The sequence below is a fragment of the Heterodontus francisci genome, chromosome 43 (genome assembly GCF_036365525.1).
Source record: "Heterodontus francisci isolate sHetFra1 chromosome 43, sHetFra1.hap1, whole genome shotgun sequence".
NCBI lineage: Eukaryota > Metazoa > Chordata > Chondrichthyes > Heterodontiformes > Heterodontidae > Heterodontus > Heterodontus francisci.
Genome location: NC_090413.1, coordinates 16,956,159 through 16,973,646, shown reverse-complemented (window position 1 = coordinate 16,973,646; position 17,488 = coordinate 16,956,159). Strand labels below are relative to the sequence as shown.

The window sequence follows — 17,488 nt, the reverse complement described above, 5'->3', positions numbered from 1 at the left end:
ACCCCCCACTCCTTATTGATTGGCGGATAGATGAACCATCTAGGGCATTACTGTCCCATATAGCCCAGGAAGCTTCCAGGTTCAATCCCTGAATTAGCACTGGGGCAGAGGTTACAATGGGAGTCTGTGCCTTGTGGAAGGAAAGTTACAGCAGCCAAGATCCTTGATTGTGGTCCAGTGGTTCCTGCACATCTGGCAAGTGGGAGCAAGGGATGAAGACAAGCTGGAATTGCCCCCACCCAATGTTACACCGCTTGAGACAATCACTACATGAGTTAATATATGGGGGGGAAATGGGTTGATTCAGGGAGGGACCGGAAAGCTAATGAAAGGGTTTGATAGGGTTGACGTAGAGAAGATGTTTCCACTTGCGGGTGAGGTGGTTACCAATAACTCCACTCGGGAGTTCAGGAGAAACCTCTTTACCTGGAGGTTGGCTGGAATGTGGAACTTTATACTGCAAGGAATAGTTGAAGTGAATAGCTTTGATGCATATAAGGGGAAGCCAGATAAGCACATGAGAGAGAAAGGAATAGAAGGATATGTTGATGGTTTTAGATGAAGAGGGTTGGAAGGAGGCTAGTGCAGAGCATAAATACCGTCAGCCACGAGTTGCGCCAAATGTTTCAGTGTTGTAAATACTATGTAATAGTCGATCGTTACTCTGAGACATCTTTGCTTGGGGGTGAAAGGGACAACGGTAAAAAGAAATGAATTGCAACTGAGGTCCCAAATCAGAGCTCCGTGCTTGATGCATGTCTCAAAACAATCTCTTTGTACTGACTGAATTGGCAAACAACAATCCACATTAGTTCAATCCCCCCTTGTGCACTCCTCACCATCAGATACTGCTCAGAGTCAAAATCCTCTTCGCTGTGTAACTTTTCACACACGTTGTAATCACGGAAGGAGCTGATGACCGAGCAGTATGGATTGCCAGCCTCGTGCCCAGGCTCAGGAGTCGAGTTACTCGCCTGGGAAGAGAGAGAGAGAGAGAGAGAATGTCAAAACAGTACATGTTTGTTCACTGGAAAATACAAGGGCAGAACATACATGGCACATGGCCACATGTGCATTAGTCATTTCTGTCATGTGTAATAGTCAAGGACAACAGTACTGTCATGTGTGATAACCAGGAACATTACTGACAAATGTTACGGACCATCCTGATTCTTTGTATAAAGTCATTTTATTAAACGAGTGGATATTGTGCATAGTGAGTTGAGGATTACACTGTTGCATAGAGAGATACAGCACTGAAACAGGCCCTTCGGCCCACCGAGTCTGTGCCGACCAACAACCACCCATTTATACTAATCCTACATTAATCCCACATTCCCTACCATATCCCCACCATTCTCCTACCACCTACCTACACCAGGGGCAATTTACAATCGCCAATTTACCTAGCAACCTGCAAGTCTTTGGCTGTGGGAGGAAACCGGAGCACCCGACGGAAATCCACGCGTTCACAGGGAGAACTTGCAAACTCCGCACATGGAGCAGGTAGATAATAAGGAGTGCATATTCTTGTTTTTTTTTATTTGTTCATGGGATGTGGGCGTCACTGGCAAAGCCAGCATTTGTTGCCCATCACTAATTGTCCATGAGAAGGTGATGGTGAGCCGCCTTCTTGAACTGCTGCTGAAAGTTTTTGGAAAGAAGTTTGTAAAAAGATGGTCCCTGGGCAAATTAATTAATAAATGAATAGTGTTGTGTTTGCCTATAAAAGGCATCAAATCTGTCTCTAATACAAAAAGGAATATGCATTTCATGTAAATGTTGCATCTACTTCCCTTTCCCATCTTCCCATTCACACTTTGTTGACAACACTTTCATGACGAACCACTTGTATCTTCCAGCACACAACAGCAATGCTACCAGATGTCTTTTTATTTGTTCTTGGGATGTGGGTGCACTGGCAAAGCAACATTTGTTGCCCAGTTCCTAGTGGCCCTGAGTAAGCCATTTAGTGTGCAACTGGGGTCACAAGTAGACCAGACCAGGGTAAGATATGGCAGGATCCTGTCCCCTGACGGACATTAGTGAACCAGTTGGACTTTGATGACAAAAAAAGCTAAGAATGATGTAAAAATCATATATGTAGCTTGCACTTCCTTCAATTGCCACGCTTCCATCTTGTCACACTTTCCCCATGACACGCTCTCACAACGATGCGCCTGTTTTTATCGAACACCATATCCTCTGACTCGGCATGAGCAATGCCACAGGACATCTGCTAGTGAAGAAATAAATGTGCTCTACTCATATCGCAGTTAATTATCGCAGTGGCATGGGGGAGAAGGACAGCTCAGGCCCATGTGGCTGCCAATTCTTCTAACTTGAGCTCATCCAGAACTCTGCTGCTTGTATCCTAATCCACAACAAGTCCCGATCGCCCATCATCCCTGTGCTCGTTGACCTACATTGGCTCCCGGTCCAGCAATGCCTCGAGTTTAAAATTCTCATCCTTGATTGCAAAGCCCTCAGTGGCCTCGCCCCTCCCCATCTCTGTAATCTTCTCCAGCTCTAAAACCCTCCATAACTCTGCTTGCCTCCAATTCTGGTCTCTTGTGTTTCTTGATTTTAATCGCTCCACCATTGGTGGTCAAGCTTTTGCTACCTCGACCCTAAGCTCTGGAATTCCCTTCATAAACCCTTCCACCTCTCTCTCTCTCTCTCTCTCTTCTCCTTGAAGATGTTCCTTAAAACTTGTCTCTTTCTCCTTATGGGGCTTGGTGTCAAACCTTGTTCCATAATGCTCCTGCCAAACACCTTGGAATGTTTTACTTTGTTAAGGCGCTATACAAACGCAAGTTATTGTTACTCAAAATGTGCTTCATTAGAATATCTAGATTGTTATCACGAGCAATTAAAATATAAAAAGGATAACTCTTGTGTCAACACCTGGCCAGTTCCTCAGATACCTAAAGGATGAAACACCCCTTTTTGTGGTGATAATTATGGAGCTCTGCCCTCTATTTAAAAATAAGCATTTGATAGCTTTTCTTTGTAAAATATATGTCAGAAGCACAGCACTATTTTCCTCGATGGGTGAGAATTAGACTGCTCAGGAAGCCTACATTAAATGTTCAAACACATTTTATTTCTTCCGTGGCACCAGCAACCTCCGTTTTGTTCCAAAATTAAAATCAGGTCAGACCCACAAACCACATCATCAGAAACAACATTTTCATTGGACTTTGCTGCTCACCTGCCCTTTTATTTTTAGCATTATCTATTTCAGCTCTACGACTTGGATGCGATTTTTTTCTTCAAACAATATTTGGCATTTGTACCTTGTTTGCACTGCAAAGAACTGGAGGCAGTTCCTTCACACTTGCTGAAAGAATGAAATGGAGTACTAGTTTGCTTCATCTCAGCACCTCTTCCTCAAATGCTTCATGTAATTTGGTACCTGTGTCTATCTCTAAACCACATTCAAATAAGAATAGGGTAGAGTCAGTGTCCAAGTACCCATGAGCGTTGGTGGTTATTCCACAAGTGGTGGAGATTGTGCCTTATCTGGAGATAGACTGAAGAACCTCAATTCTTTTCCAACACCCAAACCCATATATTATTGTGGAAGAGGATGAAGAGCGGAAAGAATCTGGAAGCTGAAGATAAAATCTCCACAACGAAATCCGATTCGGTCTTCATTGACATGGTTCCATATGGGTCACAGGATAAGGGCTGGGATGCTCTTTACCTACTCATTAGCTCAGGGGCCTAACCACTGAGCCTGTGACACCACCCAGACTGAGATTATCAAACCCAACACAAGCTGGGGGCTTCAAAATGTATCTTTCCACATCAAAGAAAAAAAATCTTGCATTTATATAGCAGCTTTCAAATCACTTTACTGCCAATGAAACGCTTTTGAAGTATAGTCCCTGTTGTAATGTTGGAAATGTGGCAGCCAAGGTGCGCACAGCAAGCTCCCACAAACAGCAATGTGATAATGACCAAATAATCTGTTTTAGTGTTGTTGATCGAGAGATAAATATTGACCAGGACACCGGGGATAACTTCCTTTACCTTCTTCACAATAGTACCACGGGATCTTTTACATCTATCTAAGAGAGTAGACAGGGCCTTGGTTTAATGTCTCATCGGAAAGATGAGTCTTTAAGTGATATTAATTTTTCCCAGTCATACAGGTGCGATCACCTACTGAGCCATACAGAGGAACAAACTCAATGTTATTAGGTCTGCAATGGGCACAAGTGCAGTGTATCAAATAACAACTACAGTTCTCATTGATTACTGATCGCCTTTGAATATTATCAAGCAGGCCAGGTCCTCCTAAACCCATGACCTCCACCACCTAAAAAAGTCAAGGGCAGCAGGTGTATGGGAACATCGTCACCTCCAAGCTCCCCTCCAAGCCACTCACACCATCCTGACTCAGACCTGTATCTCCGTTTCATCACTGTCACTGGGTCACGATCCTGGAATGCGCTCTCTACCAGCACTGTGCAAGGACCTTCACCTTCACGGATTGCAGCGGTTCAAGAGGAACGCCCAGCACCACCTTCTCAGGGGCAATTAGTGATGGACTATAAATGCCAGCCTTGCCAGTGATGCCCACATCCCCAGAATGAAGTAAAAAAGAAACGCCAAAGTGAAAGAAAAGGGCAGATGGCCTACCTGCATTGGCCTTGCCTTCACGGTTAGGGGTGGACACTCAGTAAAATCAGCAGTAGGACAGTCAAATTCTAGAGAGAAGTAGAGAAAACTGAACCACTGCGGAACTTTATTATTTGTCTGCAGTAGTTTCTTATATCCAAAAATATCAAAAAGTATCAAATCTATAACAATCCCAGAGATCCATGAAAGCATGCTAAGTGTATCCTGCAGAAGCAAACTCGAGTATTTTTGTCCAACACGTTAAAAAAGCACATTATAGAAAGAGATATCAAGACTCTCCTAACCTACCTCTTTGACCAAGCTTTTGGTCACCTGTCCAAAAATTTCCTTTTGTGGCTCAGTGTTGAATTTTGTCCACTGTACCTTGGGATGTTTTACTACCTTGAAGGCGCTATATTAATTCATAGAGTCGTACAGCACTGAAACAGGCCCTTCAGCCCACCAAGTCTGTGCCAACCATCGATTTATACTAATCCTACATTAATCCCATATTCCCTACCTTCCCTCAATTCTCCTACCACCTACCTACAGTAGGGGCAATTTACAATGGCCAATTTACCTATCAACCTGCAAGTCTTTGGCTGTGGGAGGAAACCAGAGCACGCAGTGGAAACCCACACAGTCACAGGGAGAACTTGCAAACTCTGCACAGGCAGAACCCAGAACTGAACCCAGGTCGCTAGAGCTGTAAGGCTGCGGTGCTAACCCCTGCACCACTCATTCAAGTTGTTGTTGCTGTAAATTCTGTGGTTCCATACCTTTGACTGGGTCACCAGCACTCCACACAGCATTCAGGTTTGGTCTGACCAACACTTGTTACAGCAACAATACATTTTGAACTGTACCAAATTTAAGGTGAACCATGCAGATATTGAGTCCGTGAGCCGCCTCCCCTGCCTAAATGGCTGCTGCTACTTTTTCCTGTGTATTTTCTAACGCTTCCATGGGCGGATCCTGCAGAAGAGCCGAGATCTGGGGAAGAAGTTGCAGGTATCTGTTGTTAAATTGGGTTGTTGTAGGGGGGATTTTAACTCCTTCTGGGAAACGGGTACTTTTGGAGTTAAAATTGAGACTTGGCGACCTGTTCCAGCTCTGCTGCCATATGTCCCGGGGCCTTCGGTTAGGTGACCGAGGCATCCGCCTGTATCAGGTGAAAATCTTGTGAGTGCGCATTAGGCTGCTGTGACACACGCAATCTTAGTGATTTATTGGGCAGAGTCTGCCTCCTGATGTTCCACTCAGTATAATCTGGTGGACAAGAGGAATAGGCCGGAAAGCAGTGGGACGTTTTTCTACCTGAAGGCTTCGATATAAATGTAAATTGTTGTTATTAATCTCTGGGCAAAGCACAGAATCAATGCATCATAATTTCTGCAAATTTGATGCCTCAAGGACTTGTTCTAAAGTTGAACGGGCGAACGGTGTGGTTCACTTGATGGAGGTTGCACTGTGTTAGTGTCTCCTTCAATCTCGACAAAGAAAGAACGCATTTCTATGGCGCCTTTCACTATCTCAGGACATCCCAAAGCGCTCTCCAGCCGACAAAGTACTTTTGAAGTGTGTTAACTGTAGTGATGTAAGAATCACGGCAGCCAATTTGCGCACAGCAAGCTCCCACAAACAACACCGTGATCATAACCAGATATCCTGTCTTTCGAGTGATGTTGCTGGTGAGATAAGTGCTGGTCAGGACACAGGCAGAAATCGAAATAGTGCCGTGGGATCCACTTTACAGGGCCTCGGTTTAATATCTCATCTAAATGATGGCAGCCTCGACAATGCGGTACTGCCTGGTGCCTCAGTCATGCAGCCATAGGAGAGAGAGCAGACAAATGAAAAATCAGCAGAATAAAATGTGAATCTCTTACCAACACATTTATCACTGTGATTCAGTCTGGTGCCTCCAGATGATGATATAAAGCCAGGGTTACAGGTGCAGGTATAACTCCCCACTGTGTTGTTACAGCTTGCATTAGAGACACACGGATTCAAAAGGCATTCGTCGACATCTGTAACAGAGAACTGGAGGTTATCGCACTGTATGCTGTGAGCAACCAAACTCCATTACAGAATATGTATGTGCGCACAAGTATATATACAGGGTGTTTATAAAGTCCTTGTGCAACTTTGAACGAAAATAACTGTGGATGTGCACATGATAGAAGCAAACTTAAAAAGAACATGAAAGCATAATTCGTAAAGTTTTTTAATGTTGATAAAAGCAAAATACTGCGGATGCTGGAAATCTGAAATAAAAACAAGAAATGCTGGAACCACTCAGCAGGTCTGGCAGCATCTGTGGAAAGAGAAGCAGAGTTAACGTTTCGGATCAGTGACCCTTCTTCGGAACTGACAAATATTAAAAATGTCACAGGTTATAAGCAAGTGAGGTGGGGGTGGGGGCAAGAGATAACAAAGGAGAACGTGCAGATTGGACAAGGCCACATAGCTGACCAAAAGGTCATGGAGCAAAGGCAAACAACATGTTAATGGTGCGTTGAAAGACAAAGCATTAGTACAGAATAGGTGTTAACGGACTGAATATTGAACAGCAGCAAGTGCAAACATGAAAAAAAACAGTGGGTAAGCCAACTGAACAAACTAAGATGAAATGAAATGAATGCAAAAAAAAAAGGTTGTAAAAAAGAAGAAAAAAGAAAAAACAACTAAAAATGGAAGTAAAATGGGGGGCTGTCATGCTCTGAAATTATTGAACTCAATGTTCAGTCCGGCAGGCTGTAGTGTGCCTAATCGGTAGATGAGATGCTGTTCCTCGAGCTTGCGTTGATGTTCACTGGAACACTGCAGCAATCCCAGGACAGAGATGTGAGCATAAGAGCAGGGGGGAGTGTTGAAATGGCAAGCAACCGGAAGCTCAGGGTCCTGCTTGGTCCGCCCTGTTGACCCTCTCAGGTGGACGGAAAGGAGCCTATTTCGAAGAAGAGTGGGGGGCTTTCTCCCCTGTGTCCTGGCCAATACTTCTCCTTTAAGCAACATAACTAAAAAACAAATTATCTGGTCATTACCTCATTGCTGTTTGTGGGATCTTGCTGTGTGCAAATTGGCTGCTGTGTTTCCTACATTAGGACAGTGACTATATTTCAAAAGCTCATCATTGGCTGTAAAGAACTTTGGGATGTCCTGAGACACTGTATAAGTACAAGTATTTCTTTCTCTTTGAGGAAAAAGGTAAGCTTTTTGATGTTGATATATTTTTGTGTTGGGTCAGGCAATTTTTTCACTTGAGAGAAATAGATTCGCAGGACTCTGGGGATCAAGCTGGGGAATGGGACTGACAGCATAGCTCTGTGGAGAGCCGGCATGGACTCGATGGGCCAAATGGCCTCCTTCTGTGCTGTAAATGACTCAATGGGCTGGATTTTAGGAGCCCCCCCCCCCCACCGCTGCCAGCGTTGGGCTCAAAAAACGGCAGCCCGCACGACACAGAGCTGTCGCGAGCCCCTGCACGGTGGCTCTTTAAATAGTGAGGCGGCCCGCCCAAATCATGTGGAAAGGGCGGGCTGTCCAACAGCAGCAATGGTATCAGTTGCCTGTGTGCAGGCGTGGAGCCATTTTTAAATATTTAAATTTTTAAAGAGGTACCCCCCTCAAAATGTAACAAATAAAATTCTAACGCCCCTTTTCCCACTCCACCCCCAATAAAAATTACAGTATTTCCCCCTTTTCCCCCCAAAAGACTTACCTTTGAATTCTGGCCTTTCCCCCTGCCCAGACTGTACAAAGTTGAAAGTTCACTCCTTCCCGCTATCCCCTAAACTGATGATGCTTATTTGACCCAACCCCCCACTCCCGCAGTAAAAATCTTAGCTCCTCCCCACGAGTGTCACGCCTGCTTTCCCCAGACTGAAGGTGCGGGGGTGCCAGCCGCTGTGCCGAAGATCGCGGTGGGCCCTGAAGATTTAAAGTAAAAATCGATATCCTGGAGCATAGCAACATTACAAAGGAGGAGGTGTTGGAGGTTTTGAAGCGCATTAAGGCAGATAAATCCCCAGGGCCTGACCAGGTGTATCCTAGGATGCTATGGGAAGCAAGGGAGGAGATTGCTGGGCCCATGGCAGAGAGTTTTGTATCATTGTTAGCCACAGATGAGGTACTGGAAGACTGGAGGATAGCTAATGTTGTGCCTTTATTTAAGAAGGGCGACAGGGGTAAGTCAGGGAACTACAGGCCGATGAGCCTTACATCAGTGGTGGGAAAGTTATTGGAAGGGATTCTGAGAGACAGGATTTATATGCATCTGGATAGGCAAGGTCTGATTAGGGATAGTCAGCATGGCTTTGTGCGTGGGAAATCATATCTCACGAATTTGAGTTTTTCGAGGTGGTGACCAAGAGGATTGATGAGGGCAGGGCGATGGACATTGTCCACATGGACTTTAGCAAGGCCTTTGACAAGGTCCCACATGGTGGGCTGGTCCAGAAGGTTCGAACACATGGGATCCAGGGTGAGCTAGCAAATTGGATACAAAATTGGCTTGGTGATAGGAGGCAGAGGGTGGCAGTGGAGGGTTGTTTTTCAGATTGGAGGCCAGTGACCAGTGGTGTGCCGCAGGGATTGGTGCTGGGCCCTCTGTTGTTTGTCATATATATTAATGACTTGGATGTGAATGTAAGGGGCATGATTAGTAAATTTGCAGATGACACCAAAATTGGTGGTATAGTGGACAGTGAAGAAGGTTGACTAAGATTACAACATGATATAGATCAACTGGGAAAGTGGGCAAGAGAGTGGCAAATGGAATTTAATGCAGACAAGTGTGAAGTGATGCATTTCGGGAAGTTAAACCAGGGCAGGACATATACAGTGAATGTTAGGGCCCTGGGGAGTGTTGTTGAGCAGAGAGACCTTGGGGTGCAAGTACATAGTTCCCTGAAAGTGGCAACACAGGTAGACAGGGTGGTGAAGAAGGCGTACGGCATGCTTGCCTTCATCGGCCGAGGCACTGAGTACAAGAGTTGGGACGTCATGTTACAGTTGTACATAACGTTGGTTAGGCCGCATTTGGAGTACTGTGTGCAGTTCTGGTCGCCGCACTACAGGAAGGATGTGATTAAGCTGGAGAGGGTGCAGAAAAGATTCACAAGGATGTTGCCTGGTCTGGAGGGCTTGAGTTATAAAGAGAGATTGGACAGGCTGGGTCTGTTTTCCCTGGAGCGAAGGAGGCTGAGAGGAGACATGATAGAGGTATATAAAATTATGAGAGGCATAGATAGGGTAGATAGCCAGAGTCTGTTTCCCATGGTAGGGGTGACTAAAACTAGAGGGCATAGATTTAAAGTGAGAGGGAGGAGGTTTAAAGGGGATCAAAGGGGTAAATTTTTCACACAAAGAATAGTGGGTATCTGGAATGAGCTGCCTGAGGAGGTGGTGGAGGCAGGAACAGTGGCAACATTTAAGAGGCATCTGGACAGGTACTTGAATGAGCAAGGCATAGAGGGATATGGAATTAATGCAGGCAGGTGGGATTAGTATAGATAGGCATTATGGTTGGCATGGACGCGGTGGGCCGAAGGGCCTGTTTCTATGTTGTATGAGTCTATGAATCTATAAGGTAAGTATATGATAATGTATTCATTTTATTGATTTAAATATGTAGATGAAGGTCCCGTTGCCCAGCAGCGGGGTGGGGATGGGCCAGCCTGGAGCCTTACTGCTGCCGGGAGGATGGGGCCGGGCCCTCCCGGCGTTGGGCTTTATGGCAGGGCCTCTGCTGGAACCATCTTCTGGTTCCCCCTGCCACGTAGCTGGACGTCGGGCGCTCGGTAAAAGATTCTATTTCGAGGAGCTCTATAGCTGATACCAGCTACTTCAGCAACTTTCTTTTTCTTGCTGCAAGTATTTTGCAGATAATTTGAATTTGACGTGTCAGGAGGGTTTGAAGGATGGAATGTGGTGTGATCATTTCGCCACATTTGCGTCAGCTGTACCTCGGTGGGTAGCACTCTCGGCTCTGAGTCAGACAGTTGTGGGTTTAAGTCCTGCTTTAAAGACCTGAGCTCAATAAGTAGGTTAACAATACCCCACTATCATAACCACTATTCTCCTGTTCTCGAGCAGAGTCAATGCTCGTCAGAAGTACTTACATTGGCTGTAAAGTGCATTGGGATGTCACGAGACTGCAAAGGGTACATTATGAATGCAAGTCTTTATTTCTTTTCTACTTGCCTAATCTGTTGCCCTCTAGGATTCCCACTGGATAGTAAGGATGAGGACGAGGATGATGAGGAGAATTTTGAGGGAAGAAAATTCTCAAAGTGAGTGTGAAAGAAGAAAATATCTGCTTGAAATTGTTCCTCAAGATTCGAACTCAGCAGTGTGAGGTAAGATAAAAATGCCACGACAACACCGAACAGACAGCAAGCTGTTAGATTGAAGCTTTTTTTTTAAACAGTTAAACATTTCGAAGTGACCTATTCATTTGAGATCACAGTCACTGATTCATCCTGGATGAAATGAAGTTTTCTCTTCCTAAATAATAGCTCGTTAAAAAGGGCTTTCACAGAAACTCCCTTTATGAACTGGGCCCAAAGTGATACCCTGAATGATGTCTTTACCTTCACATCCCTTTGCATATCCGGTAAAATTTGTTTCTCCAGATAATCGGACAAATCCTTTGTTGCAGGTACAGTAGAAACTTCCCTCAGTATTGTGACAGCTTGCATTACTTCCACATATTGTAGCAGTCGTGCGACACTCGTCATAATCTGGAATAAAATATAGAAACATTAAATACTCTTAGTTTGCAAAGTCTGCAGCTTTTTTCTTTTCATTGAATGATATAATATCCATGTCTGTGACCATTGGCTCGCTGAGAGTAGAGTGCTCTACAATGCAAGACTCCAGTGGATTGCAGGCATGGAAAGAAAGAATTGCATTTATATAGAGCCTTACACAGCCTCAGGGAATCCCAAAGCACTTTACAGTAAATGAAGGACTTTTGGAATGTCGTCATTGTTGTAATGTAGGAAACGCAGCAGCCAATTTGCATTCCCACAAACAGCAATGTGATAAAGACCAGATGATTTGTCTTTTAGTGATGTTGATTGATGGATAAATATTGAGCAGGACACCGGGGATAACTCTTGAGGGTGGGTACAGATGCAGCAAGGTGAAAGAGTTTATGGACAGTATTCTCGAGAGTGAGGCAAGATGGGTGAAGACTTGTTCATTGACAGTGGAGGTGGAAATGTATAGTCGAGTAAAGGTGGGAGAGCAAGGGACTGATGAAAGTTCCAGAGAGAGAGGATGGAAAGAAGCTGTCGAGTGATTTTTGTATATGAGGATGGCGGTTTTGAAATCAATCCCTTGAGGGAGAGGTTCAAGTCATTGAGGACAAGGATCTTGTGCAGCACAGGAGTAGTTGAAGTTTGTATGAGGTGGAATCAGGGACTCTGACCAGGAGAGATTTGGAAAAGTTGAGTGTCATTGACAGAGGTTATGAATGAGAGCTTTAGGAGCAGTGGACGGACAAAGTTGAGGATATTTCAGAGATTGAATTAGGTAAATTTGATAAGGAATTGAATTCAAACCACCCTGTGACTCAGGCAGCCAGAACGTGAGGTTGTGCATATTTGGGTTGAGCTTAAGCAAACAGCTGGGAAAGGAATGGGATCATGGGCTAATCCGCAGGGAATTCGTGGCAAGTTAAAGACAATGGGATAGATCTTCATTTGGTGCAAGAATATAAAATGGATGATAGTGAATTGGCAGCTTGGTTATGACTCTCCCAATTTATAATTCCATTGCAGTCGGAAGAGCAGTAAAGTGGGCAGATGATTCGCTATCACCCATATTACACTATCACACAAAATCAAAGTCTAGCTAAATGCCTTTGGTCTTGCTGGTGCTGAACAGCAATAATGCTTGACAATTAATCAAGTAGTAGTTGTACAACCAAGGGTTCCAATGGACAGGTAAAACTGATATTATCCATATGCATAGAAATGGTGACCACATGCTTACAGGTAATGTTGCTCAGGGACAAACATGTAGATGAAAAATAGAAGAGAGCCAAGGGTGAAAGCTTGGTGACCATATGTCCACAGGAGTTGAAGACTTGCAGGAAATGGGCTGCTTCCCATGGGATAGATAGAAATGGAAGAATGTGAGGAAGGCGCCTAGGAGCTGCTCCGTGGAGTAGAAGCAATCAATCAGCATAGCACCATTGACTGTGTCAAAAGCCACAAACTAATTGAGGAAGGATAATGGACTGCAAACAGTCAAACAGAATGTGGTTAGTAACATTGACTGTGGCAGTCTCATTGCTGGCGTGAGACTGAACAAACTCAAACGGGGAGTTGTGCGAGAGATGGGCCTGAGATGGGAGATGGTTGATAGGTTAATTGGCCTTTATAAATTGCCCCTAGTATAGGTAGGTGGTAGGGAAATATAGAGACAGGTGGGGATGTGGTAGTAATGTGGAATTAGTGTAGGATTAGTATAAAATGGGTGGTTGATGGTCGGCACAGACCCGGTGGGCCGAAGGGCCTGTTTCAGTGCTGTATCTCTAAACTAAACAGTGATTCATTCCAGAGTCATAGGGAAGGTGAGATTGGACCTGGACCAATAGTTGGAGATAACAGAAGGGTTTGTAAGCTTTTTAAAGGAAGGTTAATGAAAGCAGATTTGATAGGGAGGAACAGTGCTTGAGGAGAGGGATCAAGTAATAATATAGTGACCAATGTGAGCAGGAAATGATCAATGAAGAATGGACTGCAGACAAAAATATTGTTTAAGACCAATGCCCAGTCAGTATTGATATTCACCTCTACAGTGGGACTCGGCTAAACCAGCGAAGTTATGATCTCCAGAATGTGAGTAAAATCCTGTACCACAAGTACAGTAAAAACTTCCATTGGTGTTGTGACAAATGGCATTGGGCCCACATGGATTTGTGAGACATTCATCCTCATCTGCAACATAAAAAGAGTTATAATCAGGGTGGTGCATTGTGTTCAACACTAGTCTCTCACAATTTGGACCTCGGTTCAAACCCAGCTGACATTCACAAACTGGCTGCTTGGTAGCAGTAACGCTCCTCCATGAAATGAGTTTGAGTTATGTTAACTTAGACCGTAATGGGCAAAGACTACAAACAATTCTGTGCTAAAGTGACCCTCAAATAGCAATCTTGCACAGAAAAGCCAGAGGATATGTACAGTCTTAAATTAAAAATCACACACCTCTTACCTTTTGAAGTTGCTTCTGATTAATGACCTTGTAAATCAATTTAATTTGTGTTAGCCTGAATGTAATATTCTCAAAGTGTGGTATTTAGCGTCTTTAAGAGTGGACAAGTGGCAGGCATGCTTCAAAATGGCTTTTGAAGGTGAAGAAGGACACAACAGAGTTTAGGGATAGAGTGTGGGGCAAGATGGGTCAAGACTGCTTCATTGATGGGGGGATGGAGGGAGATGGGAATGTATACTGGACTCAAAAAGGAAGAGCAGAGATACAGGGCAGGTGAAAGATGGAATGAAGCTTTACAGACATCTATGTAGGTGTGAATAGGATTTTGAAATTGATGATAACTGACGCAAGTCATTGAGGACGGGGGCAATAGATGAGCGGGTTCTGTAAGGAATTCTCCTTTAATTAGTTAACTGAGTCCTCACGGCTCGAGTGCGTTGTCCAAATACAAGTTCATTACTCAGACAAAAATACAGTAATTATTATGGTTACATGATAAAGTCATACCACCGGGTATCTTGCAGACCCAAGGTGAGCAGACTTGGCTTCTGTGGGTATTTTACTTCTGTCTGTGAGCTCTTCCCCTGAAGGCCCCTCACTGTTCTAGGGAAACCCCACTTATCCCTCCCACTAAAGTACAGAACCTTCTCTTTTGATGGCAAGTCATGTCACCTGATGCTCAGAAATGTGTTAGAAGGTGAGATTCCTCTAAATTAACCTTCGGGCTATGATCTGATAGCTGTTTCTATGATACAAAGGAACAGGAGAAATCCTGGATACTTATCCATTAGACTTCCTGCATAGGGTGTAATTACAATTTGTATAATGTGGAATCTGGGAGTCCGACGAGGAGAAGTTTTGAAAAGGTGGCAGCGGTATGAATGCGGTCTTTAGAGCCAGGAAGGCACAAAGTTGAGGGAGTTTTCAGAGGTGGACATCGGTGGACTGGATTTGAAGCAGGTTTGAGGCTCAAGCAGCCAATACACAGAGGTTGTGCATATTCGGGTTGAGTTTAAGTGAACATCCAATAAACAGATGGGATTATGGGCTGAGGTGCATTGAACTTGGTGGGAGTCAAGCACAATGGGGTAGATCTTGACCTCATACAACAGTGTAAAATGGGTGATAGTGAGTTGGCAACCAGTTTTACTTCTCTCCTGATTTGTAATCCCAGTGCAGTCAATAGAAGTAAGAATTTATAGAGAAGTAAAGCTGATTCGTTATCACTCATTATCACACAAAGTCAAACCTCAATGCCTTTGGTCTTGCTGTAGTTATGCAACCGAGGATGATAAAACTCAACATGAATGAAATGCGTAGTGAAGTTTAACCCATGATTACAGACAATTTGCTGGGGGACAAACGTGCGGATGAGGAATATGAAGTATCCAAGGATGAAAGCTTGGGTGGTGACCATTGAGCACTGGAGGAGATGCCCTTACGGGAGGTGCACTGCCTTGGGAATGGAGCAAAATAATGATAGAACAAGGAGGTGGACAATGGAGGAGAAGCAAACAGTGACACCCGATGTGGTTGGTAACTTTGACCGCTGGCAGTCTCAGTGCCGGGGATGGTCAGAAGTCAGATTGAATGGATTTGAATAGGGAGTAGTGGGAGAGATAGGCACAGAGTTGGGTGACAGTGATTAATTCCAGAGTTTTAGAGAAGATGGGATTCGAGATGAACCAATAGTTGGAGACAAAAAGGAGGTTTTAAAGGTAGACTTTTTAAGGAACGATTGATTATATCTGTGGGATCGGAATTCCTCCCCCTCCAACTGGACTTCAAAGCTGGACTTTGTGAAGTATGGGGAAGGAATCCCAACCCCATGGACAATAGTACTGTGAATGAGAGCCAAAACTCAACACAAAGCACACAGAGGCAGCCTGCATTTCAATGGGTCAATTTCAAACATTCCAACATCAGGACAGAACTGATACTGTTAAAGGACTGGAATTTGGGACATTATGATAACAGTGACACAGCATAACTGCCATCATGTAATCCAATTAAGTAATTGGGGAGGCCATTGTTACAACTAACCAGCCCCAGAGCACAGCATTCACTCCTGTCAGGAGATAAACCTTTTTCATGTACATCAGCTCTGGAGACTGGAATACCTCACCTTATTGTTATTGTTCTCAGTCATGGAATTAACATTAGAACTAAGTGGATCTGTCTGGACCAAGCAGGTAACAGACAAAAGAGATCAAAAGGTGCTAAGTGCTCACTATCCAGCAGGATGGCTTCAGGAGATGTATTTATGATATTTCAATAAGGATCATCATAAAAAGGACAAGATTGAAGGGTTTGACACTGCAGTCAAGAAGGAGGGTCAGGAAAGGTCAACCTGGCTTGTGGACCTACAAATTCTCACCGGAAGGACCAATCGCATGGAGGATTGTAAGTTATCAGCCAAATCCGATGGGTATTTAGGGCTGAGAATTTAAATCAATTTTAATTGTAACAACCAAATCCTGGGAGGGTTTGGGGTTTTGAATTGAGTGAGTTTGGGGCAGAAAACCACAGGTTTTGCCTGTGGCTTTTCAATAAAGGTTTATCTTATAATTCATGGTGACTTGTGTGTTTGGGTGGGAGCTGAGGTTAAATCGTAGAGGGATTTAAATCGGACCAACCAATCAAGATGTTGTGTGGTGTCCTTTAAATTAGTTTAGAGGTCTTTGTATCAGGGTGTTAGGAAGGCTTTAATAAACAAGTTTGTTGTTCAACCCAACCCTGTGTCTGTGCAATTTGTCCTTCATCAAAATCCTAAAGTCAAGAAGCATCAGTAAAGGGGGAAATGGGAGCGGGAACCTCTTACATATCTGGCGACTGCGGCAGGACTTTAAGGTTAAGGACAAATTATGGATGGGGTCAAAGACAAGAAGCCCTCAGTGGGGAACAGGGTATCCCAGTATGTGGGAAGCAAGTTAAACTTTTCTGCATCATGGGTGTAGGAATCGATGTGCGCTGACTGTCCGGAGGAGCAGGCCATGGAATGGGCTGGTAGTAGCGTACACAAGAAGTCAAAGGAAAAGGCAGTCTGGCTACTGTGTATGCAGAGGCAGATTCAAATTTTAACAGAGAAACTTAAGCAGGTACAGGAGGAAAGGCAGAGTTGGAGAACAGAGCAGGGGATAGAGAAGCTATGGTAAATCAACTGGTGGCAGATTTAAGCAGTGAAAGGCAGGAGAGGAAAGTGTAGGAGGAGACTTCAAGAAACGCAGTAGAGTATTTACAGTGTCAGATTACAGAGAGTAGGAGAGAGTGCCAGGCTCAACGTGCACAAAGTGCCAGGAATCTGGAGAGGGCTGGCAAGGCTGAGGGGCAGCTTAAAGGCGGTAAGGCAGGTTACAAGGTAGCTCAGAGTCGGGCATATGAAGAGGCTGACCACGGAGCCTGTAGGGAATGGATTCGAAAGCTGACTCGAGCATTATCAGGGGCCAGGGGTATGGCTTGTTTCATGGTGCCAGGAGAAGGTGGTATAGACTGGGATGAAGAGGGGAAAGAGACCGATGACGGGATCCAGTGCAGCAAGGGTAAGCCAGCTCCCGAGGCACCAGGTCCACCGAGACCGATGTGCCCCCTGCGACAGCAGAGGTTCGGCCAGCCTCCAGCAGGCGGCGGT

The 17,488-nt window shown here is 44.5% G+C and overlaps 1 protein-coding gene across 5 annotated transcripts in view; it reads right to left on the bottom strand.

The window, feature by feature from the left end:
* LOC137355613 (adhesion G protein-coupled receptor E2-like) overlaps positions 1–17,488 on the bottom strand; it is an 82,399-nt gene that overhangs the window by 33,074 nt on the left and 31,837 nt on the right. For all 5 annotated transcript variants that reach the window (XM_068020940.1, XM_068020941.1, XM_068020942.1 and 2 more), the window contains 5 exons: positions 13,437–13,583; positions 11,226–11,375; positions 6,519–6,659; positions 4,651–4,718; positions 840–974 (listed from right to left, as the gene is read on the bottom strand). In XM_068020940.1, coding sequence (XP_067877041.1) covers positions 840–974; positions 4,651–4,718; positions 6,519–6,659; positions 11,226–11,375; positions 13,437–13,583 — 641 coding nt within the window. The remainder of the gene's footprint in view (positions 1–839; positions 975–4,650; positions 4,719–6,518; positions 6,660–11,225; positions 11,376–13,436; positions 13,584–17,488) is intronic.